Raw genomic sequence first — 25,829 nt, 5'->3', positions numbered from 1 at the left:
AGCCCATTAAAGCAGGGCTGGCTTATTACTAAACCTTTAACTGAAATGCTGCTCTCCAGAATGGTATGTACAGTCTCTTCACAATATCAAACTTTAAAAAACTGTTCCTAAATGAGCATGGACAATATGGTGGCATGAGATTTGTGATTCCTTTTCCATTAAGTGGTGCATTTCATCTTCCATACGTCATTCCAATCAGGTAGGGGTGGTGTTTGTTCAGCTATAAATCAGGAGTTTGATTTTATGATGTTTTTGTGCCACTTCTTACAATACATCTATTTGCCATTGAAGAAAGGTTCATTTTTAGCCATAGAGATTATTATAATAAGGAGGGCAGCCAAAGATAATCATCCTGCTAATAATTTCAGCCTAATAGTAACTTCTGTGCAATGCACATCATCTGGATAGTTCTTAAAAAAAACCTATCATGACAGCTAATGGAGCACAGAACTTAGATCCAACTAAAACCTGAGTGAAATCCTATTTATTCATTTGGACAGAATATTTGCATTTTGTAAATGTGTAGGAAAGTTTGATTAACATTATATCAAGGTTTTTATTTCCTACTTACTTCTCAATACAAGCATGTCAACATATCCAAAAGATAGTCCAGAGGAACTCTGGAGCCCAGGCAATGTCTGAGAGTCCATGGGACACTTAGAGTTGTGACCTGATGAATTTTCATGCTACAAATGTTGAGAAGGCCCTGGTCAAAGTATGCCTCCATCAGCTTTGGGTTCTGTAGTACCTTTGTGGTTAGCCATATGTCCAGAGCCTGGGTTAAAATGTCTTTATTTTCTGTGTGATTGAGAAGTTCATGCCTTCTCTTCAGCCTATATCTTATCTTCTGTGTCTTTTTCAGGAAACAGATTTAAGTGTAAGGTAATACAAGAGTTGATAGACATAATCTAACAGATTTTGATAAAAAACAGCCCACTGAAATTATTGTCAAAATATACAGAGGGAAGCAAAGTTTAGAAGTCTGTTTAAAGATGTAGCATCAGTACCTTTAATTCAGTTTGTAATTATCTAAAACACACAGCAAAACAAATACCAAAAGCCCCACATCCAAAGCAGAACATATCCTCATATATACACAAAGTGCTTAAAAATTCCCAACAGTTTGAAGACACTATGTTTGAAGTAGCATTTTAAACATCTGGCAAGACTATGCCTTTTTCAGCAGTCTGTTGAATACAGTTGAATAGTTTTTCATTCCTGACTTAGAAACTGATTATGCATCCACTGAGCATAAAACTTAAAAGTAGTGAGCAAAGTCCAATCAACATTATTATAGAAAAGCACAGGAGTCCGTGCCAAAGTGTTGTAGCTCTGTGAAGCTGTTCAAGTGTCCTGGCTTGCTTAGACTGACTCCTCTGTGGCCCAGGCAGATTTTAAAGTTTAAAAATCTTCACTTTCACTTGAAAAGGCTTCCTGGAATACACAGTAAGTAATGCTTTTAACTCCTCAGCACATAACAATAATTCCAAATACAATTTGAAAAACTAAGAACCTTTTAAAATTTCAGAAGCTTCTTACAAGAATTAAAACAACAAGGAGATGAGTGTGATGCTGGAGGTCTGTGCTCTCTGTAGGGAAACACTCAGAGTGCCCTGTGTCCCTTGGGAATGTGGCTGCCCTGCCAGACTTTGGGTTCACATGTGTGATCTGAATCTTCCTATGCAAGCTTTTACTTCTCCCTCTTGACTGGCTCACAGAGTCCCTACCTGCAGACCGAAATTCTCAGCTGTGGCATCATCCTCAGGTCCCCTCCCATGTTCCCATATCATTAATGCTGGAGGTGACGATGGTGAGATGTTGTGGTTTGTTCAGCAGTCACACTGAGTCTTAGCTGGTGTTGCCAGGTCAGGTAGCACATAGGAAACAGCCAGATCCTGTGTATTCCTCCTGAATCTCTCCACCCAGAGTGTATTCAGCAAGGGACATAAGAAATCTGAGGCCATTTGCCTGCACCAGAAACTCAGTTTGCCCAGAGACATCCCCCACAGGTGTGTGCGCCCATTTCCCGAGCAGTGCATGTACAAGAAAGCAGTGCACTTATACATTTCTGCATAAATTAAAATCCTTCACTCTATGAAATTTCTGACTTTTCTGTTCTTCAAATGTATGAAGAATCTTGTTTTATGCCAAACCCACTTGTATAGCTATATGTTGATTTTTCAAGGCAGGCTTATGGAAAGTTACTAGATTGCATGATCACCTTGTCTGTCACAAAGGTAGTTGGGAAAGGAAGGTAAGTGTGAAAAGTATCATTTATGAGAATGATGTATGTAAGAATGCTTTAGGAAATCAGCATCATTTAGATGGTGCTGAAAAGATTCTGTATTCTGTTGTCATTTTGAGAATCTTTAAAGTGAAGTGTAAAATATAAAATAGAGTGGATCTGTGAAAATCTTAATGTTGTGTCCTTTGCCTCATTGTGAAGCAAGTGGTTGTATACAGGAGGTCTGACAATGCTATTCAGTCTCCTTAGTGTATGTTTTTTAATGTGTGTTCCATTGCTGTTAGAGGTGTTAAATTGCATTGAAGGAAACTTTCCAATTACCTAGCCTGAAACAAGTCCAGTCAGAAAGTAAAAAATACTGTATATTTTCCTACACATTCTGAAGCAGGTTGGAAAAATCCCACTGACTCTGTGTGTTCCTGTTTTCTACCAGCATCTTAAAAAAATACTTGTAGCATTTACAATTATTGTTAGAGAGATGACTATTTGAAGACTAAGACTGTCAGTTCAATTGTCTTAATGAAAGAGTACTTCTGTACTTCCAGTGTATCTCTTTTTAGACAGCACTGAAATACAACATGTGAATGTTTTCTTCACTATTTCATTATTTTCATTTATTTATTGGAATAACTACACTGACTTCTGTTGTTTGATGTTTGTATAAATGGTAAAATAAGTCAAGCTAACTGTTTAGTTAGGAGGATTCACTCCCTGTCTCTTTAAACTATCATCCTACAAATGCTTATATAATTTACTTGGCATATATGTGCAGCAGGTTTTCAATTAAATGAATATTGATGGAAATATTACCCTAAGTTATAAAATAATCAGAGATTGGTTTAGCTCTGTTTTGTGGAACACCAAATGCTTTATTGTGACTCAACTATTAAACATGTGCAGCTACTTCCAGTGCACATGTTCCCAGTTTTTATGTGTGAAATGAAATGCATATTAATGTGGGATATCTGTGTATGAAATTTGTAGATAGTAAGAAAAAGTGCAATGTTAATGGTGTATCTTTATTTTGTAGCTTGGATCATCCTCCTCTGTGCCTTTTACATCCATATTCTCGCAGCTGTTTATGACTGTTGTAGTCCCTCTTATTATTGGACAGGTATGTCTTTTAAATATACATTCTTATTTAAAAAAACAAGATAAAGAGAGCTATCTTAAAGACAGACTGGCAACCTGATAAGCTGCCACATAGGAACAGCCTCAGGATAGTGGAGTCTAATATCAGGGAAAAGATGCTCCAGTGCTCCCTGGAGCCACATTGATCGTTGTTGAGATTGAGCATCTGTCCCTCACTACCACAAACACACGCTGCTGCAGAGAGAGGAGGGAGCTTGTGAACATAAAGTGGGAAAAATGGCAGCTCAGGCTGTGAGGAATTCCAGCACCATACAAATGAGCTTGGAGAATACTACACAGTCCTTTTGTCACATGCCCTTTGCCTGGGGCTGAAGGAACTCCTTCCTCCCTGTGTAGTATCTACTAATAATTACAGGAATTAAAACAAAATCTCAACATTAATAAACATATAAAGGCTAAGTGGTCACAAGTTAAGAAATAATCAAATTAAGGCTGCTCAAGCCATTTTGCTTATGCTTTGCAGTAAGCGGTTTAGTTGCACAACTGCAAACTAATTTTACATTACTTCTCTATTATGTTACACTGGATGGAAGGCATTTGTGAAATGACCAGTTATCCAACATTTAAATTTATACTCATTGTTCATATGTTCACATAAAGCCTTATTTTCCATGGCTTATGATAGAAAACTTCCACTGAATGTAAATAATGCTAATTGCATGTATAATATTTTCTGTGATCCTTGTCTCTGCAGTGTCCGTTTGTTCATTAATGTTGATATTAGTTATGTTTTCTCCCATGTCATGGTGGGAAATCACAATAGTAAGACCAAAAGTTGTCATAACTGTTGTCACTGCTCTTGGACACTAAAATACCTTAAGTCTAATTTTTACTTACTTGTAAGTATTTGCTGTTCTCAGGCACTCAGAATGCACAGAGGGTGTGTGAGGGGGATTTGCAGCTCATTCTAACACTCAGTTGAACTCTGGGTTCAGCTGGAACTTTCTGAATTTTGTCAGCCTAAAGCAGACTTTGAAATGGAAGGCATGGTTAAAATACAGGCAAATGAGAGCAGAGGCTGTAAAGGAGGACCCTGAACAAGGTTAAGAATGTTGTCATTGCCTGTGCTACATAGGCAGTCAATCAATCTTGTATCAAACTATAATTGCACATTTCAAAATCTGCATGTACTGAAACTTAACAAATTCCTGGTGAAGTTTCTTTTGATTAGAAGCACACATTGAAGTCTAATAAAGGGAAGAGCATGATAAGCATGACAGTAGTTATCAGCACCTGTGTAACCTCTCTGCAACCATATCATCTGGAAAATGGACATTAGCTATGTGTCCCTGAAGGCTGTGGAACTGCTCTCATGCTTTGAATTAAATGCCAAAGAGTTTCCTTATTAATTAGGAAAAAGGATTGCTGATTACCCTACCTCTGTATTGTGTTCTTACCTCATCAAAAGTAAGTGTCCACCAAAAGCAGACAAGCAAAAGTAGTTGAATCCTCTTCTGAAAGGTCCAAACACTGAAAGCTGTTAGTTGGAAGCCTTAAGTGGAAATTTCTAGGAAACAAATGCCCAACAGCAGATTTAGCAATAAAGTGTCCTATAGCCATGAAGTATCAGCATCTGTGCTGCAATGTAATAAGCCCAAAGATGATGGTAGATTGCTGGACAAAGTAATGGCAAAATTTCAAGAGAACTTTCATCTGTGTATATAATGGAATGTTACTTGGGAAAGATGTTATAGGAAATTGATATGTCAGCTAATTGGTGGAGTTGGGGTGTTCTTTCAGCTGTTAAAAGTGATAGGGCTGAGATCATGAATGGAGCAGTAGGCATATGAATTAAGTGCTCTGTGTGATCACAAGATTGAAATCAGAATTGTGATTCTGACTGAGATGGATTTTAAGAGTTCTGATAAAGACTGAAAGAAAAAATACAGAATCTTAAAGCTTGTGTAACCTAATGACAAGTGAATAGTTTGGGTTTTTACAAATACATTTCAACAAGAAATAGGATGATTCTTCTTTAAAAGTCTTTGAAGCAGTTTCTGGAAGTGAGAGATCAACAAAAGTAGCTCATGTTCTTCTAAGCATAAAGACTTTGTTTCTGAAGTTACTGCACTTGACTATATCTGTTCAGAGGATGTGGAGGAGAAGAAATGCTAATGAAAGCTACAGCTCAGAAATGCCAGCGGTTTACAGTGATTGTCTTGGTTAGATAGAGCTGTACAAAGGTAACCCAGCCTGCCCAGAGAGGAATGAATAGAAACCATTTCTGAACGTGGATACCCAACAGTAATGGGCAGGAGTCAGGGAAGACAGCAAGCAAGAAAAGGACTGATGCCAAGAGATCCAGTGATAGGTCTGCTTGCCCTTCTTCTGCTCCAATTCAATGGGAAGTTGTGCCCTTTGCTCATAGAGCACCACCAACTCATCACTGAGGTGGCACAGGGACATGTTTATGAACCACAGGTCACTCACTCTGGGTTCCAGATGTGTTAAGGGATAATGGGCCACAATTCCTGAATGATTCCTTCAGCAATTCATTCAAATGTATCATTTCATGCCCACAACATCAATTCCTCACCACATGCAGCCATACTGTTCAGCAGAAAAGTCAGTGGAAGAGTGTCTGGTAAGGTGATCTGGTAACAAAGAGCTTGACTGAGAGGAAAAACCCTCAAGCTTGAAACCTGCTTGCTTGGAGGATTGCCTCTCCTCAGCCTTCCTAACTCATCTGTGATCAACAGGGGCTTTGTGCTTAAACCACCTCAGTGTAAAACAGAGGAGGCTGCTTAAAGGAAACATTCTCCAAGGGCTTTCTTTTCCTTTAAAACAAAATCTTGCCTCTGGGAAAACCTGTGTTGTCTAAATGCTCATTTCCTGAGCAGGCTGCAGAGCTGGCTGTTTGAGCAGCCTCTGGGATATAAGCAAAGCACATAAAAAGGTGCTTTTAGATTTGTTTTATTTGGGGTTTTTTGTTTGCTTTATGGCAAAATGTATCAATAGTTTTGGTTGGTTGGCTGGCTTGTCAGAATTTTTGATGATGGCTGGGAGAAAGCAGTCACAATAGTGTAATTGATGCTTTTTTTCCTGGTTTTTGAACAGTTTTTTTAGCTTTTTAGGACTACTATTGACAGGAGTCAAACATGCCTAGCTGTTGACATTGAAATGTATAAAGGGCTGCAGGTACAGGCTGTGCTCAGGTGGTGGACCATTCTTTAGGGAAAGAAAGAGCTGTTAAAGGAAGAAGATACTATGTTATCAGAAAGGCACTGAGTCTCAGATGGCAGTGATTGATAGATGGTCCCCAATAACAATAGCTCTGTTCTTTGTCAGAGACATGCAGGTTGTCTGAACCTAAAAAATGTTGTAGCCTGTGTCCTCAGTGTGTACAGATGTGTTCTGCTAATTGACAGGCTGGTGTTGCTCAAATCAGTATTGATAGTATAATATTGCATTTGTATTTGTGGAGTAACAAATAAGACCCCTCTGACAAGAGGTCTCAAAAAGGGACATAATCTATAGCATTTTATAAAGATCTAATTTCCTATAAGTCTTGAAGATCTGTAGTGGGTAAGAGCTTGTTATTTGTGCATCACTCTTGTATACCTCTAAGGGAATTTGAGAATACTTGTTATACAATAAACATGGTAATAGATATTTTGTGGAAAAGATTTTTGAATCTGCTCTGGCAGCTTGAAGTTCTGATTATTTTTTATCTGGGTAACAGAGTCCTGGGCTAGATTACTGCTCTTGAGCTGTTGAGATTTTGCTACAATCATTGTTTCCCTGCCTGTAGATATTGGTAATACTTTTAGCCATCAAAATGTAAGGTTTTGTGAAATATCCAAGCAGCTTCTTCCTGACCAGTTGTGAGATTTAGCTGGAGACTGTTGTTTCTTTGCTTATTTTTTTCCTTCTGAAGTGACAGATAACAGGAACAGTGAAACCCACCACAATGTTTCCTTTCCCCTTTTTGCGGACTTTCTCCGTTCCCTACACCTAAGTGCTTATGACAGACTTTTATTTTATGTTTTATATTAAAGAGCGATTTATGATTAAATGTTAATGAAATAGAATTTTCACTGTGCTTTCATTATATTCTACTAGTTTGAACATTTTTCAAAGCAGCACACCAAAACCCACTGTTTTCTATGAATAAATAATAAAAAGCTTGTCTGTACATTATCATTCATGCATTCTCTAGTTGCCCCATTGGTAATTTGTCTGCCAGCGTAAAGTGGGCACTTCACATTAAACAGACCTTAACTAAAGCTAGAATTAATGTTATGATTCTGTGCAGTTCTTCTTCCCAAATCTATAAAATGAAACCAGTTGTACAGAAATCCTTACTGAATCTAGTCACACACACACACAAAAAATCTTGATGTCCTACAAGTAAAGGATCTTAAGTGCCTTCTGCATCACTGCCCAAAATGTTCCAGAGGAGCCCTTTCAGCATTTGGGAGCTGTGCTTATCAACACAAGTCTTAAAAGGGTGCTATGTTGCAATACAAGTTGTAAGTGAAATTGAAACTAAAAAGCTTAGCAAGGTATTTATTTTTAAAGAATGAGAAATGGAAAGGGGAAGGTAGGTGGAAGTTGATAGAAGTAGAAGGAATTATTTAACTAAGGTGGGGGAAATAAAAATTACCAGAACTGTTATAAAAAAAAAAAGGGGGGGGGGGGGGGAACAGTGTCAAATCTGTCTCTTCTTGTAAATGAAATCCACATAGAAGGAATCCTTCTTCTCTTCAAAGTCCAGGAGAGCTGCAGGGAGGAGAGGTGCCCTGGGAGATGAGCTCTCCAGGAGCTTTTTGCAGAGGACCAAAGAAGGGGATAAACAGCCTTCAGAACACACTTCACTCCCTACTAAGACCTGACTCAGCAGGGAACAGAGCCTCCTTTCCACAGAATGCAAAATATGAAGGAAAGGTACTGATGCTGCAGACACCCTTCACATTTTTACTGTGTTGCACCTGTTTATAAGGTTTTAAAACAACAATTGCAAATTACCTCAAACTGTGAAACTTAATTTTGAAAATGGCCTCATGTGGTTTTTATGCCTTGCTTTAAAGGTGTATATGTGACAGGAGCTATCTCTTGGGAGTAAGCTGACATAATGGAGTAAGATAGCTTTTAGGGGAGTTTGGTAAGCTGAGAGGTAAAAAGCAAGATGCTTGTAGAAAATTTTTTTTTCCTCAGATTGCAAAAAAATTTTTTTGCAGCCTGTCTTCAGAAAAAAACCCGATAGATTGTACACTCTGTAGCATAAGGATAGATTTCACATTTGATGATGTCCTAGGAAAGCAGGTGAACCATCACAAAATCTGAAACTTGACAGCAATATTCAGGAAAAGGTGGGAATTTATGCCTCCACAGAGGTAAAACTCCTGTAAAAATATCAGGACATGGTCTGGCTGAGGTGGTGTAAATTTTGCTTTATAAAAGGGTCTGTGCATTTGAACTGGCATGCAGACCTTGTATATTTGGAGACTGGTTTTTCTGTAGAAATCTGAACTATGTCCCTCTTAGCATCTTATTTCATTTAGATTTTTATACAACCCAATTAATCTCTCTTCCATTCCAGGAATTGATTCCTTACACTGGTTTTTACTGCTGCTGTCATCTTAGTTGATTTCCTTTCCTTTTTTTCCCCAATTTTCTCACCTTTCATGTCTTACAGACTTCACTGACCTAGTTCCCAATATTCCCTGCAATTGTCTTTCTTGGTTTACCATCACTATATAAGAAAAGATATGGCAAAATTACAGGACTGTTGAAAATATCTACCCCGACTCCAAGATTTTCAATGGGAAATTTTGTATTTTAGCCTTCATTGCATTAGTCTGTTACTATAAGTAGTAGTAATATTAATTAAGAATGAGTTAGGAATCTTACCTTAGAAGACAAATTAAGTAAGGTAACTGCTGCATTTAGGTGTGGTTATAATCCAGCAGTTGCAGCTTGTTTGCTCATGTGTTTGAACAGAAGGAAAAGGTGACTTGTGTTTCTTTGTTGAGATGGTAAAGCCCCACGTGTTTTACCCATGTATTTAGAAGAACATACCAATACACAATAAAAAAGAGCAGAAGTGCAGTAAAACCACTGTAAATTCTGTTAAAGAGGAGTTCAGTCCAAAATAGTTGGTAGAATTAGGAAAAATCTATTTTAGATAATGATGTAAATACCAAGAGAAACTCCTGTGTATAATGGAAACAGAAAAGGTGACTTCCTATCCATTTCCTTGGGGGTTTTTTGGGTTTAGGTTGTTTGAGGGTTTTTTTGGATTTTTTTTACAATTCTTGTGTTTAAAAACAAATAAGTTACAGATCTAGATAATTTTTAGGAGATGCACTGCATGACTAATGTCAGAAATGATTCCATTCCATATAAGGTGGGGGCAGAGCTCCTTGCTCTATTTAGCTCAAAACATTAATGTATTACATTTTTTACCTTGTGTGTCCAGCACTTGGGCAGACAGGTAGAAAGTGTGTCACTGTATTTTACTGACAGATTTCTCTGGGCATACTCTGTGACTGTTCTGAAGGTACAATTAGAGAAGTGAACTGTTTTTCTGTAACACACCTTCTGCTATTTTCATGTGTGATCTAATAACAGATGAGCACTGTTTACCTGCTTTCCTGGAACAGCAGATCATGTTTCTTTGCCCAAGGATGTTAAATGAAATAAGCATTAGAGCAGTGAGCTCGTTTGCTTAGGAAGGTTGGTGTTTAGACAAGAAGGTTATGGCAGGATACAGAGCAGTCTGTAGGAAAAATACTGTGGCTAGCACTATTCTGCTAGGAGAACTAAATTGAAATGGGGACACTACTGTTAACTCAAGTGTAATTACATTTCTTTGTTGTTAAAAATTAAATCCTGGGCAAGAGGAAAGTTTGAACCTGAAACTATGTTTTGAAGTAAATTTGAGCTGATGCCTTTCCAAAACCTTTGGAGGTTGCCAGAACGTAGTCTTCAGGAGGTGGTTGCCTGCTGGACACATTCATGTTCTTTTATTTTCTAACTTTTCTGAGTTTATCAGGCAGATTATTTATAAAATATCACCTACTCCAAAGTTTCGCTTCTCTCCTGCTGTTTTCTCCACTAAACTGCAGTTTGAGGGAAGGATTCACCTTCATGGTCTTTCATGTGCAACCTCTGGGTCAACCTTTCCCTGCTCTTTGGGGCTGGCATTTGAATCTGTATGAAAATCTTAGAGCATCACTAGCAGCATCCCTGCTGAGCTCAGCCTTGGCCAGGGCTGGATCCATCTGGGAGCTGGCTGGCACTGCCTCCATCAGCCGTAAGGGAAGCTGCTGACAGCCTCTCCCAGAAGCTACCCCTGTTGCCTGCCCCACAACCAAACCTTGCCACAAAACCCAGTACATCCCCTTTTTGCTCTTTTCCATGAGTGGGATGCAGCTATTTTGGATACCAGTGGTTTATATTAACATTCAGAAATGACTGTGTTAGCTTTCACTGCAATTCGGACAAATGAAGCTTTAGTACCTCAACCCAGGCTCTGAATGTGTTTTTTTTCTTGTATTTGTGGCACTTATTGTTATTTCACTACAAATATTCACAATTTTGGTCTTTTGTAGTTCCCTGTTTACCCTGAAAAGTTATAGAATTGGTTTAAGAATTAAAAGGCTTTCAAAGCATCCTTGTCCTGAAGCAACTCTTCCAGGCATGAATAACAAATGGATTGTTTTTCAGTCAAAGTGATGCAGCTGACATGAGCTTCTGTAGGGTTATTTTCTCCCATCAAGTTATACAAGAATTTAGGTTACCTTGAATCAGTGATTATAGGCTGAATTGACCTCTGGAATTACAGATCATGTTAAACCTTGTAAGAAGATCAAAATGTATGGGATTCTGTGTTAGAGAAGATACATTTTGTCTGTGTTTTGTGCACATTTTGCATGACACTTGGTTGATTAGATGATTTCCTGAAGCCACAATTTAGTTCTTCAGGGTCTGACTATGTAATTTTTTTAAAAAAGGTAATGTGCAGTAAGGAACTGTACTGCTATTTATGGTTATTGATTCACAAAAATTCCAGGCTAGATAGAGGTGGATATTTAAAGAAGGTATCACTCAATTGAAGATTCTGAGGAAATACTTTCAGTTTAATTTTTTAAATGTTTTTTATTCCTCTTCTATGTCAGTCAAGGATAAATATGTGTATAATGTTATTATTGTCGTGTCTGGTATAATCAGACCCTGAACAGGCACAGGGTTGCAGTTTTTGGATTAAATACTTCCACTAGAAATTGTACCATGGTATAATGAGCCATCACTTTTCTTTTTCAACATCTCGTTACTTTCTGTATAAATCTTCTGGAAGGACCATAAATTAATAGGTGGCCTTAAGTAGTTTTTCTTTTTCCTCAATGTGACAATTTAAGGGATAATAGGATTTTTTTTAACTTTATTAAAAAAACTTGTTCATTTTAGAAGTGAAAGGCTTTACATTTTGCTTCTGATAATTACAGTCCCAAATTTGCTCAGAATTAGACTCATCTAAACTTCCCATTATATGTCTTTCATATTGCTCTCTGCATGGCTTCACTTTCTTGTGTCTCTTTCATCAGTGCAGTGTCCTATTCCTGCCCAGTGGCTGAAGGAGCTCCAGTGGAGGCTCTTTCAGAAGTCTGGCCTTATATTTTTTGTTATTTTCTCTCTTTAACATCTGGCAAGTGTGACATTTTGAAATTCAGTGTTTTCACCAGGGCGTTGAGTATTCCCTTAGATATTTTCCTGCAATTTTGTTGTTTTTCATCAGCAGAACGCCCACAAGTGTGGGAGGTGAGTGCTGATCTTCAGCCTGCTTAGCTTGGCATGAAGCCCATGTGCCAAAGTTCTAGTGTGTGCCCTGATGGAGTCTCATTGCTGTGGTGACTGGGATGGCTGCTCCAGCACTTTCCTGCTGAGAGGCTTGCAAACAAGCCAGGAAAGCAATGAGGAAAACTGAGAGCTGTGAGGAAAACTGAGAGCAGCTTGATTCCATGGCATTTATTGTGTGAAAGGGTCCTGTGGTAGCATTGGTGATGATGGCCTGCTATTAATCTTGAATACCTCTAAGGTTTTCTGTGTCATTAAACCAATGGTGGTGATGTCTGCACCACTGAGGGAAGGTCACGAGACACCTTTGGAGCCCTCTGGCTGAAGTGCTTCAGGATCCTGGGCTGTGATTTCCAGAAGAGTGTGGCAACAGCGAACATCAGGAGGTCTCAGGAGAAATTAAGCAAGATAATGTGATTGCTGAAAAATTAACACAAGTCGCAGCTGTAGGATAAAAGCTTTAAAAAGTTTTTTCAAACCATATAAAGTAAACAGAAAAACTAAAAGCGACTCCCCAGGCAGGACTGAAATAGATGCATTGTATCTGGTGAGGCTTAGTGCTATGGTATTCAGCATAATTTGAATGTTGGGGTTGCTTTAAAATTTATAGTTGTTTCTAAAAATTCTTGAAAAACTGCTTCATATTCTGTGTCCTGAAAGTGCAGAAGTTCTGCTATGTACAGTAGGTTTCCTTGTTTTCATGTGTTAATTCTGGTATTCTAAAAGCGTGCAAATGGCATTTGTCTTTGGATTTACAAAAACTCCAGATATTCAGAGTTTGAATTATTTAAACTCCCACAACACATGCACTTTTGCTTTTCAAGCTTGAGTTATAATTTAATTAAAAACTTCTGGTGCATCGCTAGCTATTTAAATATTAAAATGTTCCATGGATCACTTTCGATTATCTACCATCATGAAATTCCTGAAGATGTCAGATTTTTAAGATTCCCAAAGTTGCACTTGGAATTGTCTGTTGATGCAAAGGGGACTGTGATAATTACATACATCCATTAGTATCAGCAGAGGAGATAAACTTTGGGGAGGCTTAATGGGCATGTCTCAGTGACAGCTAGCAAAGAACATTTGGCATGATTAAGGATGGATTTGAATGCACTTGAAAATATACTCTCATTATGGACGCCCAGTGGAAGTTGCACTACAAATGTTAAATTCCCCAGAAGAAGAGTTGTGTGGCAGGGAAGCTTTGAAATCCACTGTGGCCGTCATCCAAATTACTCTCTTCTCTTTGTGTCTTTCCGCTGTCAGATTCACTTTGTGATGCCCAACTTGGCTCCCTGCATCTCTGAAAAGAGACAACCTGTTGGTTTCTGTGTTTCAGATTGTCCGAAGATACATCAAGGACTGGCTTGAAAGGAAGAAGCCTCCATTTGGTGCTATCAGCAGCTGTGTGCTCCTGATGATCATCTACACAACGTTCTGTGATACTTTTGCCAATCCAAATATTGACCTGGATAAATTTAGCTTGATTATAATTGTGTTCATAAGTAAGTTCAGCCCTAAAGTGGCTCTTTTTTCGTGTGTGTTTCAGGTCTGTAATGAGCTACATGTGGTGGGGGAGCTGTGGGGGTACTGGCATGGTCTTAGAGCTTCTCAAGCATCTAGTAAACCAGATTGCCAAACTTCTTAGGAGCTGGGTGCATTTAGGGGACCAAGTAAGCATTTAGAGAGGAATGAACCCTGCTATTTAGCTGGGCCTGAGGTTGCTCTGTGGCCTTTCCTTTCCTTTACAAGCATTTATTGGCATTCTGGTTTTGCCCTCTTTGCTGTTGAGCAGCCATAAAATACACAGACGTCACATTCCAAACAGCAACAAAAGATTTGGGGTTGAGCTGTTACTCAGAAGCATTGTTATAATTTTTAAACTGCTCTTCTTTAGCATATTATAAACCTAGAAACTAGTTGGGAGTTAGAATGTGTTGATCTGTTTCTGTGGATGAGCACATTTCTTTGAGTTTCTTTTAGAAGCACTCAATTCATTCAGCCTTAAATAACACCCACGTGAGAATAGGCTGCTGGTATCCTTGCCATCAGCTGGAAGCACACTGGCAGATCCCTCCCTCCCAGGGAAAGGCAGTGCTGTACAGGCACTGTCTCCTCTCCCAGCAGGGAATTCCCATTTGCCTCAGACTGTCCACAGACAGGAGTTTCAATTTGCATGGAGGAGAGATAACTACAGGATGCTTCAGTATAAATCACATCTCATACTCTAAAACTGTGAGATTTCAAGAGATCAGACCATCACCTACTTTGTGTGTTTGCATGTGCTTCTGTCTAATAAAAATAATGTATCTTCTACAAATCTGACCTCCACTAAAACCAGTAGGAAATTTGCCCCTGCCCTTTGTGCATCAGATCTTAATTCTGTCTTAATTTTGGCTTTTTTTTTTTGGGATTATGAAACTGTACATATGGATTATGAAACTATACTAAACACTATACCCATGTAAAATAATTCATGGGACTATAAGTGGTACAATATAATGTTTTATTCTGAAAGCAAAGGATTAGGAAGCAATGCTATGGAGCTTTTTTTGAAATGGAACAAATACTTCTTTGCACTGGCAACCAAGAAGGACCTTGCGCTTAAATCAGTGCAAAATTGTCAGCAAAAAAGAATGCACAGAGATTTTCAACTCAAACTTAACGTGCAGAGAAAACTTAGAATGAAGTAATTTTATGGTACTCTGCTGACCACTACTTTGAAAAAAAAACCCTTTCTTTTTTATTTCAAGAAGACATGTTCTTCCGAGAACAGTTCATGTGTAGCGTTTGCTTCTGCTGCCTTGCTTGGCCTTTATTTCTCTTCAAGACAACTCTGTACTTGTGTCATGGGGAATGAAATGTACCATTTGCTGTGGAATATGCTGAAAGTCATATCTAGGTGTTCATTGCCAGTGTGCAAACTGGAATTTCTTTGTAAGAACATTAACATAAGCATTGGAACTACTTGGAACATACCAGACAATTGGTAGGGGGATTTTTTCTGGAATATTTACAAAACCAAGAACCAAGGAAGTTTTGGAGATGGGTGTGCACATTGTATTCTAGAAGTTTCTTATCACCATTGGATGTGTCAGCTGGATGTGTGTATTGTGTTACACCAGGAAGTGAAATTAGCACGAGGAGTTTGAGGTAAAACTGAGTTTGTTATTCTGCTGATTAATGTTTCTATGTAATTTTTATGTTAATTTTCTAGCCACAGCAAAATATTCACGAGGAATAATTGGTAGCAACACATGCTTATTGCTTTACAGAATTATGTGTAATAAGGGACTGTTTTTTTTCTGTGAATATTAAATTAATGTACTTCATCGGAGAAAAATTATAATTCAGGAACAATGGATTGCTCCTTTAGTTCATGAAGGAGGAATTAAGTGCGTGCTGAGGTGACATTTATACATTCTAGGAAATGTATGTAGGAGAATAGAAAATGTCACTGGTAATAGCTAATATCCCTGCCATGTTTCCCAGTTGTAAACTGGAGTGAAAATCAAATGCATTGTCTTGACTTGCACTGCCCTATGGGGCATGTCAAGCCTTACTGCACTCACACATTTTGCAAGGAGTAGGGAGAGGACCCACCCCAGATTCTGCTGCAAAGAAAAGCCTTTCCCCCAAAACCCACAAACTCAGAAAAGGCCTGTGCAGGTCACGGGGTCTCTTCTTCAGCCTTGTGGGGATTGCCCATGCTCTCGGTCTCAGAGAGAATTCAAACATCTATGATGATCTTCTCTTCCTCTCCCCATGAATGATCATAATTAATATACCCAGGGCTGGGAATATTTATTTGGATCATCCTTACACACTTTCTCCTTTAAAATAGCAAGTCTAAGTGCCCAGCACCCAGAGCATGTCTGACAGATGCAGCATATGCACTATTTCCTGCCACTCATCGTGTCAAGAAATTCTTGATTCAGAGGATCTACCCCAGGAAGAACTTGTGCAGCCATAACGTTAATTCTGGCTTGCCAGGATATATGATCTGTGTTGTTCTTCCAGGCAGTCTTTAAAGGTTGTCTGGCAATGGGTTTCTCTGGATAGACTTGGTCCAACCTCATTTCTGCCCTGCAGTATGGGAACAAAAGGCATGGACACAGTAATTATAATTGTGATCTAATTTTAGCTTGTTTCTCTTTCAGTATTTTCTATTCAGATGAGCTTCATGTTTTTGACTTTCCTCTTCTCCACAAGGTAAATTAATGTGCAGAATCCCAACCTTTGAATATTTCTTTTGTGTGATATCTTTGGTTTGGGTGACAAAGTTTATGCAAATGTGCAAAGGCAGGTTTCTGAATAGAGGTGACCTCATTTTGGTATTTCCTATTGTCCTTACTGCATTTGCTCTGTTAGAGTTTCATAGGCTAAGAGAGCAGGACCTGAATTCTGTCCTTTCTTGTGTGTTAATTACAGAGTTGTTAAATCTCAATCAATCACTGCTGTACCTCATCCACTGGAAAAAATGGATTAGCACAGATGTCACTGAAGGTATAATTTGCCCTGCAGACATGCTGGTGACATATGAGAGAGAGAACTCAGTTTGACTTTTTACATCTCAAGATACATTTGCTGTGCTGGCAATTCACTCCTCTCTATATATGTCAAATTTGCTACATTTATATGGTGATTCTTAAAAGACAGCTGTCCTGAACTAATGTTTGGTAGAAATTTTTTTTTTTTTCTTAAAGTCTCAACCAGGAAGGGCAATTGTACACTCACTTCTCAAAAACTGGTACTGTAAGCATGGTGTTGCCAGTGGCTCAGGGCATCACTGGTGCTGGTTGGAGTAGCCACATTTGTCCTCTCACTTGGGCTTACTGGAATATTTGTTTAGCAGCACTCTGCTGAAAGGAGAGTGACACAATACAGCAGACTCCAAGCATATGCTTTATATAAATTAAACAATATCCATAAGGGAGAATCACAAAGAAGGGTACAGTGTCTTAGAGCTACTTATGCTTCTTTTAGTGCCATAAGAAAATTTCTCTGTGACAAGATCATATCCTAGCCTTAAAAGGCATTTTAAAATAACTTCTGAACTGCTAGACCTAACCTGGGGGGAAGATATGCCCCAACTGTGAAATCTAAAATACCTTAAGCAGTAACCAGCTCAGTATGGTAAATATTTAGAATCTCATAGAATTACTCCTAATTTGGAGCAAAGGGTGGTCCATTGGCCAGTCATCTCTCTCTATATATATAGATGTCATTTTCCCACCCCTCCTGGCCTTAGTCCCAGTGTTTAAACCCTTAGATATAGTTTATCTCTGAAGTGGAAGCTAACTCCTTAGTGTAGGCTCAATATATTGTCCAAGCTGAGCATTTTGTTACTGTTCTATACTAGAAAAAAAAAATAGGTCATTTTCTCTTATTTTGTGGAGGCAAGGGGCTTCTGCTGTGACATTTTTGCATGTTTGACCAAATAAACTTGTCTGGAATAAATTTGTGTCCTACACACCATGTCTTCAAAATTTCTGTCCTTCACATGGGAGTATATTCATTAGAGAGCTTGCCACAACAGAGAAACAATTGTGCTAAAAAAAAAATAAATCAAGCACTACTGTTCATTTATGGGTGGAATTATTTCTGTCACCAGACTGATCAAAGTGATGGGAATGTGTATATGGATCCTCAAAGTAATAATTTTGATAGATGCTGTTTTAAGAAGGTTTTTGCTATCAGAGGTTATTAAAACTCTTTTGTTTTGTAGGAATAACTCTACTTTCACACCAGCAGACACAGTGGCTATCGTTTTCTGTTCCACACACAAATCCCTCACCCTGGGTAAGTCAGGAGATAAGCTTGTGAGCAAAAGAACAGTAACATTCGTGCCTTGCTGTGTTGAAAAAAAAATTGGTTTAGTTGCTGGTTTTTCTGCTTAAATGGTTTTGGGTTTAGTGTGACAAGTGCTGCTACCAGTGTGATACTAATAGTAGAATAATGCTCTTGCACAGATGAAATTAATGCTTCCTACAGGGCAGAGAACACAATCTGCTCAGCTGAGATTTTAGTGCTTTAGTACAGTAAGACCACCTGATTTGTGGAAAGCTGTATTTTTCTTTCTGTTCTTATTCTGTTCTGTTGCCTAATCCAATGCTGCTAAAATTTCAGGTTTGTTTCTGAAGAGATGGCTAGGTGTACCTGCCCAGTTTGACAGTAAAATTTTACATCTAAAAGCTGGGATATGCAAGGGGAAATCAAAGGACATAGTGTAGTCAGAAATCACAAATAGACAATACTCTTTTGCTTACCATGAGCAAAATGTGTGTGTTGAAGTCTGCAGATACGTTGGATAGCTTTTTTCTTAGCATTCATTTATCAAAACATCATAGAGATATTTGTCACTTATGACCCCATAGTGATAATAGAATGTTCTGATGGATATTCAGAAAATACTGTTAAATCAGAAATGCTTACAGCCACTTGCTGCTGCTTCATCCATTATGTTCAGTCAGGGGCACAACTGGGTTGTTTTCAGATTATAAAACCAGATGTTTGGTAAAGCATATATGACTAAATATCTGACTCTTTTCAAGAGTGTATCTGTGAAAGAGGAACACATTTAGTGTCAATGACAAAGGTAAGAGCTCAGCCTGAAACAGGGGAAGAACAAGTTGGGATTTAGATGTTTTCCAGGTTGGTTTGGTAGAGCAAAACTCACCTCAGGGTTCTTTGCTTCAGCCAGGCCTGTGCTGCAGAACTCTTAGCAAGTGCCTTTGAAAGTCTGTGGGAAATGGAGGAGTTCCTGGAAGACAAGGAAAAGTCAAACAAAATGTCTCTTTTTACAGTGGAAATGAGGAGGGGAAGAGGAATTATATAGATCAGTGAGTTTTAACTTCATTTTGTAGAAAACTACTGAACCAAGTCATTAAATAAATTATTTTTAAAGTGTAGAAAGAACAACGAAAAGAGCAACAATGCCATAGCTTTGTCAAATACATGGCATACTAAACTAACCTCCCTTCCTTTCACACAGGGTCCTGTGGGTTGCAGGGAAGCAGCAAAAGTTGTGTGGCTTGAGAGTGTTATGGCTTTTGATATTTGGACAATCTTTTGGGCTCCACAATTCAGAAATTATGTGGACTAACTGAAAAGAAATGAGAAGAGAGTGCCATGAATGATCATAGACCTCAAAAATGTGACCCCAGAGGTAGATTGAGGCAGTTGGGATTGTTGAGGGAAGATAACTGAAATACTGCAGTGATCTTCAAATGCATAAAAGGTTGATGCAAAGAAGGAAGAAAGCAACTCTGTCACAGTGAACTTTGTAAAGGGAAGGACTTTGTTACAGTGATGATGATTTAAGCTAACAATCAGGGAAACCTGTCTAGTGTAAAGCAGTTCAGCTTTGGAACATGTTGCCTATTGATGTCTTCAATCTCCTATCATTGTAGACAAGCCTCAGATGGGAATTAAATAGCTGGAGTTGATCCTGCCTTGGAGCAGAACATAGATTAAATGACACTGGTCTTTTCCAGCCAAATGTGCTATGAAACTGAGCTTGGACTAATAAATGAGCTTGTATTCAGGACAGTTACTCTTGTATTTGTAGAAAGCAGCTGCACACATAAGTCATAACACGCTGCAGTGCTTTCTGTTTGGAGGTGTGTATGAACTTAGGGCACAACTGTGATACTACAGAAGAAAAGCTGGAGAAGCTGGTTGTGTTTAACAGCACAAATATGCAAGTTTGCCCTGCTCTCCCCAGAGAGAATAGTTTTATATATGCTGTTGCATATTTCTGCCAGCTTGCTGTGACACTAAGAAGATAAGCACAAAGCCTTTTTAAATATTCAAGTCCTAAAGGTGCTTGCCATCATCCCCCAAAAAATGAGGACTGTTCATTTCTTTAACTCACTGCACCAAGCATCCTTATGCAGCCTGTCTTGACCTCACTGTGCACACAGCTGAGTCAGTTCACTTTTCTTCTGCTGCTACACTCTCAATTTTTTATGTTATTTTCTTTTTAGAAAATCTTAGTTTGAGGTTCCTTGCTCCCTTGACCTTTTGGCTCACATTTTCCCAATTCCAAGTTACTGCTCATATTAGCATAGCCTCATGAGCCAGCTTTTGCATTCTGCAGCTTTCTTTGCACGAGTACATCAGCAAAAATACTTTGGTCACCTTCCACCTTGACTTCAAGGACTCCTGCAGCTTCTCCCCATCCATAAATTCCTTTTTCCCCTAGTCCAGATATCCCATGTCTAAGTGTGCAGGTTGAAGTGAACAGGTGGATAGTGGAATGTGGGTACTGTGGGGCTGTTTCTCAGCTCTGTACTGTTCTGTTTGTCAGCTTTGGGGCAGACTGCTTTCCAGTCATCCTGGGAGAGGAATGGGGAAATGTTCCCTTTGGCAATCCCCTAGGAGCCCGTCCTTGGTAAGCCTGAAGTACCTGCTGGTCTTGTGTGCACCCCTACTCCATGGGTGTCCAGGTGTGCCTGCTGTGTATCAGACTCCAGCTGGCTGACTTTGAGACCATTGATATTTTATTCTGTTTGGAGTTTGTACCAGCTCCAGATAACATAGAGCTGTGTAAAAACAAATCTGTGTGAAAATAAGGAGTATTGGGTTTTACAAAGCCGGGGTGTGATGGGGTATGTGCCTGAGCTGATGATGCAAACAGATATGTTAACCAGAGCAGGCAGCATTTTTTCCTTCACTGGAGATGGGAGCAGAGTAGGTCTAATTTGTTTGTAAGGATTAGCTGTATCTGAATGGCACTTTTAAATCTTTCCCTGTCCACCCTGGTGTTAGCAGAAACAATATAAACACAGACATTTTGGCCTTGACTCTTTTGCTGTTCTGGCACATTTCTGCTTGTCCTTAGGTGTTTATTACAAACCATGCAATGAGAGATCTGCTCACTTATGGTAGAGAGCACTTTTCCTTCTCTCTCTGTCACTGCAATGCCTGAAAGCACAAACACAGCTCACGCTCTCATTTCACATCTGTTGTGGAGCTCTGCTTTGTTTGTCTTCAAGATTCCAGTGGCGGTGTATAAATGACCCCCAACACTTGTACTTTCACTTTGGAACTGATTTCTCTCAGCTTGGCAGGTGAAACTCCAAATAGGTATGTCTGGCCCATTCCCTGGAGAGCTGAGAATGGCACCAGCTAAAGTGGGAGAAGAGCTGACAGCTTTAAAGCTTTAGAAGTGGTAATAGGAGAGGCATGAGAAGACTTTTGTAAGTCACTTTCTCCCACACCATATTATGAAACCAAGTAATTCCCATGCAGTGCATGCTCATGAGGCCAACTGCCACTTCCACTGTTGCATCCATGAATAAGTGCTTGCTCTGCACAGAGATGAGTGCTGCTCCCATATGCTGGGTCTTATTTTGTAGACAGAACAGTTGACACACTTTTTGTCTCAAAGATCACAGTGCAGGGTGTGTTTGTGTAAGGACAAATTACACAGGGTAGGTGCCTTTGTGTTCCTGAGATGGGAGCATGAGCCAGTACCTCTGCATAGAGGTGGGTGCTTCAGCAGGGTTGTGAATAGAGGGCATCACACATGCAGAAAAACCAATGTTTATTTGCATTTCACCTAAAGAGTGAAGCAGGATGTAAACTTGCAAGGAAGCCAAGATAAATATAGTATCCACAATGGCCTCTGGCTTTTTCACCCCCACATTGTTCCCTTTCTCTCCTTCCCCCTGCTCACATATATGCATGGTACATGTGAGCACACACATATGCAGACATTTGATGCATGGCTTTTATTAGTGCATTTGCCATTGATTGATTAGTACTTAGTATTAGTACTTCTTCTATTGATTGATTGCAGATGAAGTGACTATTTGACCTTTAATTATGAGCCTTACTATTGAAAATGACATTGAGCTATGGCTTCACATAATCCATCTGGAAAGCCCGACATGATGCCATTCCCTGGAGTTCATTCAGTGAGAAGAGAAGAGGCCTCAAGGAAGTGCAAAGCTATCACTGTGGCTCATTTAAAAAAATACTGCAGTTGTTGCTTGCACTTACACAAAAGTTGCAGCCAAATACAGAATGTTATTTGATTTTTTTCAGAGAGTGAATTGCTAGCTAGAAGTTACAACTCTGAAAGGAAAATTCAGGATTGTAAAAAAAATATATATCTGCTTTAATTCTTTGTATTTACTGTGTAAAATTATTTTATCAGCAAAAATCAAAGTACTGTTACCTATTTTGGCTACCACAAGGGCAAATATTAATATTGGAGGTATGATTAACAGCAGATTAATAAAACAAAACAGCAAAAATAACCCTACCTAATAATAAGATTGGGATATTGTTTGTAATGGAGGACGTATTTTTCCTCATTTGGATTCAGCAACGTAGCAGTTCTCTCACCATGAAGCCCTTCAAGTACTACAATCAGTTTCTAGCCTACCAAATACTTTCAGGCAAGAATACAGTTCATTCTAGAAGTAAAAGCCAAAACACCAACTTACTTTTGTCTTGTTTTAATTTAATTCAAATTTATTTTTTAAATACTCAGTTTCTTACTGCTCAAGTGCTTGAGCAATGGCCTGTACTTGAACAATTCCTAAAAGCCTGCTGTGGTGCAGCAATAGATTCAGAGGGGAATGTCTGCAAGGGGATCATCCAGCCTGTGGATTAATCAGCCTGTGCCTTCCCCCAAGCTGCCCAGCTGCACAGTGGGACAGAGGGCATCCTGCTGACAGATAGCTCCAATCTGCTCCCAGGTATCTATAGTTTTCTGTCATGCTTTCTGCAGATATCACCTGATAAGGTTTCTCAGGATAAATAATATATTGAGATGCTGTAGATCCATTGTAGATTCTTTTTATTGTATAGTAATAATTACCTTTCTCCTTTAAATAGAAAAATGCTAAAATGTTCTAACTTGTGCTAAGATAAAAGGTGGGTGATTTTAAAAAGGAGGCATCTCTTAATCATTCTGTAATAGAAAGGTAAGATGGCAAAGTCATGTGTGTTGCCCTCAGCGAGTGTTGAGGCTATTCTCTGGTATTTTTGGAATGTAGTGGTTTTTCTCTGCTCCTGGCAGAGAACTTTCCTCTAAGGCAGTTATTCATCAAGGTCCTCTGCCTTTCACATAAAGATATAGAAAATAATCCTGGTTAATTGCTCTCTGAAAGTTTCCAAGAGTAAGACTTTTGGTGCTGTTTTTTACCTTCAGAATTTTCCCATGAGTGTTGGACAGGAGACTTTACCACATCCTGTCATACCTCTTGGTGTTGGTAGTGCTTGAATTTGCATTTATAACTTTTACAGGCTTTTAGTCTTATTCCTTCCCGTGATGTCTGATAGGGTGATGTAAGTGAAAATGATTCAGCTACTCCTCTGCCTGGAACTGGTGGGTGCTGTCCCTTGGGCAGAAGGGAAGCTGATGGGAGGAGAATGCTTCAAATAGTGAGGGTCTTCTGAAGGCTGTGTCTGGACCCCTCACTGCTGCCCAGAGAGTTAGGAACTCTCCCATTTCTGCTTCTGAGATCCCTCAGGAGTGGGCTTAGTGACTGCTAGAACCTTTTTTAAGTTTTGATACGGTGATTGTTTGGGCCAAAATGAAATCTTTTTCTCATCACTTCAGTCTTTGCCCAGCATTTTCTTGGAAGGAACATCAGGTTATTGTCTGGGCTTTTTCCTCAGCTCTGTGATTCTCCTCTCTGTCTCTGGAAAAATAAGAACCAAGGGATTTGTGTTACATGAGATGACAGTGGTGAGAACAGAAGCATCTTGATCTACTGCACTTTTCTTATGTTAGCATCTTTCTTTTCTAGGCAGATGAGTCACATTTCTTAGCCTGGCAGTCTTCTAGAGCCAACATTTGGTTCTTACCCACCAGTGTTATCAGTCAGGTTATCACCAAGTCCCTGTTATGTCTTCTTTCTGAGCAGACCTCAAAAATGCCTGGGAAATGTTGTTACCTATTTCCAGTACAGCTGCAAAACCATGTATATCTGAATATAAATAATACCAGGTTTTATATAGATGTGTTTATCTATATCAGAATATTAGCAAACTGACATATAAGCAGAAGATTTCTGGGGATAGGGTGAGTGTTTGCTGCTTGCACACAGCAATCACTGTCTTGCCCAGGAAGTCAAACTGACAGTTTGGGTAGGCTGTGGTCACTGAGATTGTCTGTGTCAGAGCATCAATCTTATTTTCTCTCATTGCTCATATGTGGCTTGCCCCTGTTTGCCTCCTTTGGAGCAGGGCATCCCCGGGTCTGAACTTTGCAGGGAAATGTGCTGGCAGGCCAGTCTGGCAGTAGGAAATGCCATAATCCAGTGAGTCATGGTGGCTTTTGGGCACAGAATACCTGCCTCCCCCTTGGTTTTTTAATAACTATCACAATCTAGTACATTTAATCTGTTGCAGTTTAGTCAAATTTGACCTCTCTGTGATTCTAGAAGGGAAAATACTACAGCAAATTAGGGAATCTCCTTTCCTTTCTGACCTGAAACATATGTTTCTTTGATTAGACCTAGAATGTGGCAAGAAATTCTGTACCAGCTCCCAGGGCTTCCTTTTCATCTGTATAGGTTTTTTATTAATATTTAGAAAGTTTGCCTGCAGCAGTACTAAAATGTGCATCAGAGGACAACAGTTGTTTACTGTGTTTGAACTGAAGGATCTCTCCCAGGAGATCTCATTCACTTGAAGTTTACATCTCTCAATCTCGACTTGCAGAAAGGGATCGATGAATAACAATTGTCATTTCAGAGTTGCACCTCTCCAATTATTTATTTGGTTGTGTGTCTTTCCAGAAGCACACATAATTGGATCAGACACTAAAAACCAGATTGCAGGTTTTTAATGACAGCAAGCTCATAACTCTTTATAATGAAATAAAAAAAGTAAACACACATATACATCTGTAAAATGATAATGACACAGGAGCTCTCCCTCCCCACCTAAAACAGTTAAAGTTAATTTATCTACTTTAAGAAACTGCATTATATTCAGCAGACAGCTGACAGGTTACCCTTGGGAAGATCCATGTTTGGACATGACTCAAGTTGCTTTTTTTTTACCTCAGGCTGGCAGAGGCTACAAGTGTCACCCATAGTAAAGCTGGTGACTATTGAAGATGATGTTGAGTCTCCCTGAGAGAGTTGTATCTACATTTGCTCTCTCAGCGCACCTTCTGGCAGCCAGTGTGAGCTGCTGACTCCAGACAATTCTAAGGCAGTGGGTGCAAAGATGTGAGAAATCAGCAGCAGCAGTGAAATCTGGAAATCTCCTGTTGCAGGAGAGTTTGGGAATCTGGAGCAGGGATCCAGCTCTAAAAGCTGCCATGAGCACTGCCAGCACACAACCCTATCCAGAGAGTTCGATAATAGCAGATAGTGTCCCATAGGATTTCATGGTGTAGGGAGCTGTTTTCTCAAAACGCCTTCCCAAATGGAGCAGTAAGATTTTCTGGCCTCGTGTATTCTTTTTTTTGGCTACAGAAATTAGATGAATAAAGCAAAATTATAGGTTTTCCTTTATGAAAAGAAGGGTTTTCCTGGTTTTCTATTTATAACAAATTTGTGTGTCATGTTTTCCTTTGCATCAAGGTTACAGGTGGAGAAAAAGTTTTAAAAAAATTAGTATGAAACAGGTTGGAGCATAAACCTTTCCTGCCTGTCTT

The 25,829-nt window shown here is 39.2% G+C and overlaps 1 protein-coding gene across 1 annotated transcript in view; it reads left to right on the top strand.

Annotated features, from left to right (window-relative positions):
- SLC10A7 (solute carrier family 10 member 7) overlaps positions 1-25,829 on the top strand; it is a 138,750-nt gene that overhangs the window by 99,509 nt on the left and 13,412 nt on the right. Inside the window, exons 7-10 of the mRNA XM_058024257.1 lie at positions 3,276-3,359; positions 13,539-13,704; positions 16,360-16,411; positions 17,928-18,001. Of these exons, the coding sequence (XP_057880240.1) occupies positions 3,276-3,359; positions 13,539-13,704; positions 16,360-16,411; positions 17,928-18,001 (376 nt within the window). The remainder of the gene's footprint in view (positions 1-3,275; positions 3,360-13,538; positions 13,705-16,359; positions 16,412-17,927; positions 18,002-25,829) is intronic.

Source organism: Melospiza georgiana, chromosome 5 (assembly GCF_028018845.1).
Source record: "Melospiza georgiana isolate bMelGeo1 chromosome 5, bMelGeo1.pri, whole genome shotgun sequence".
Taxonomy (NCBI): domain Eukaryota; kingdom Metazoa; phylum Chordata; class Aves; order Passeriformes; family Passerellidae; genus Melospiza; species Melospiza georgiana.
Note: the sequence above shows the minus strand (reverse complement) of the source record. Positions and strands in the feature narration are given on the sequence as shown.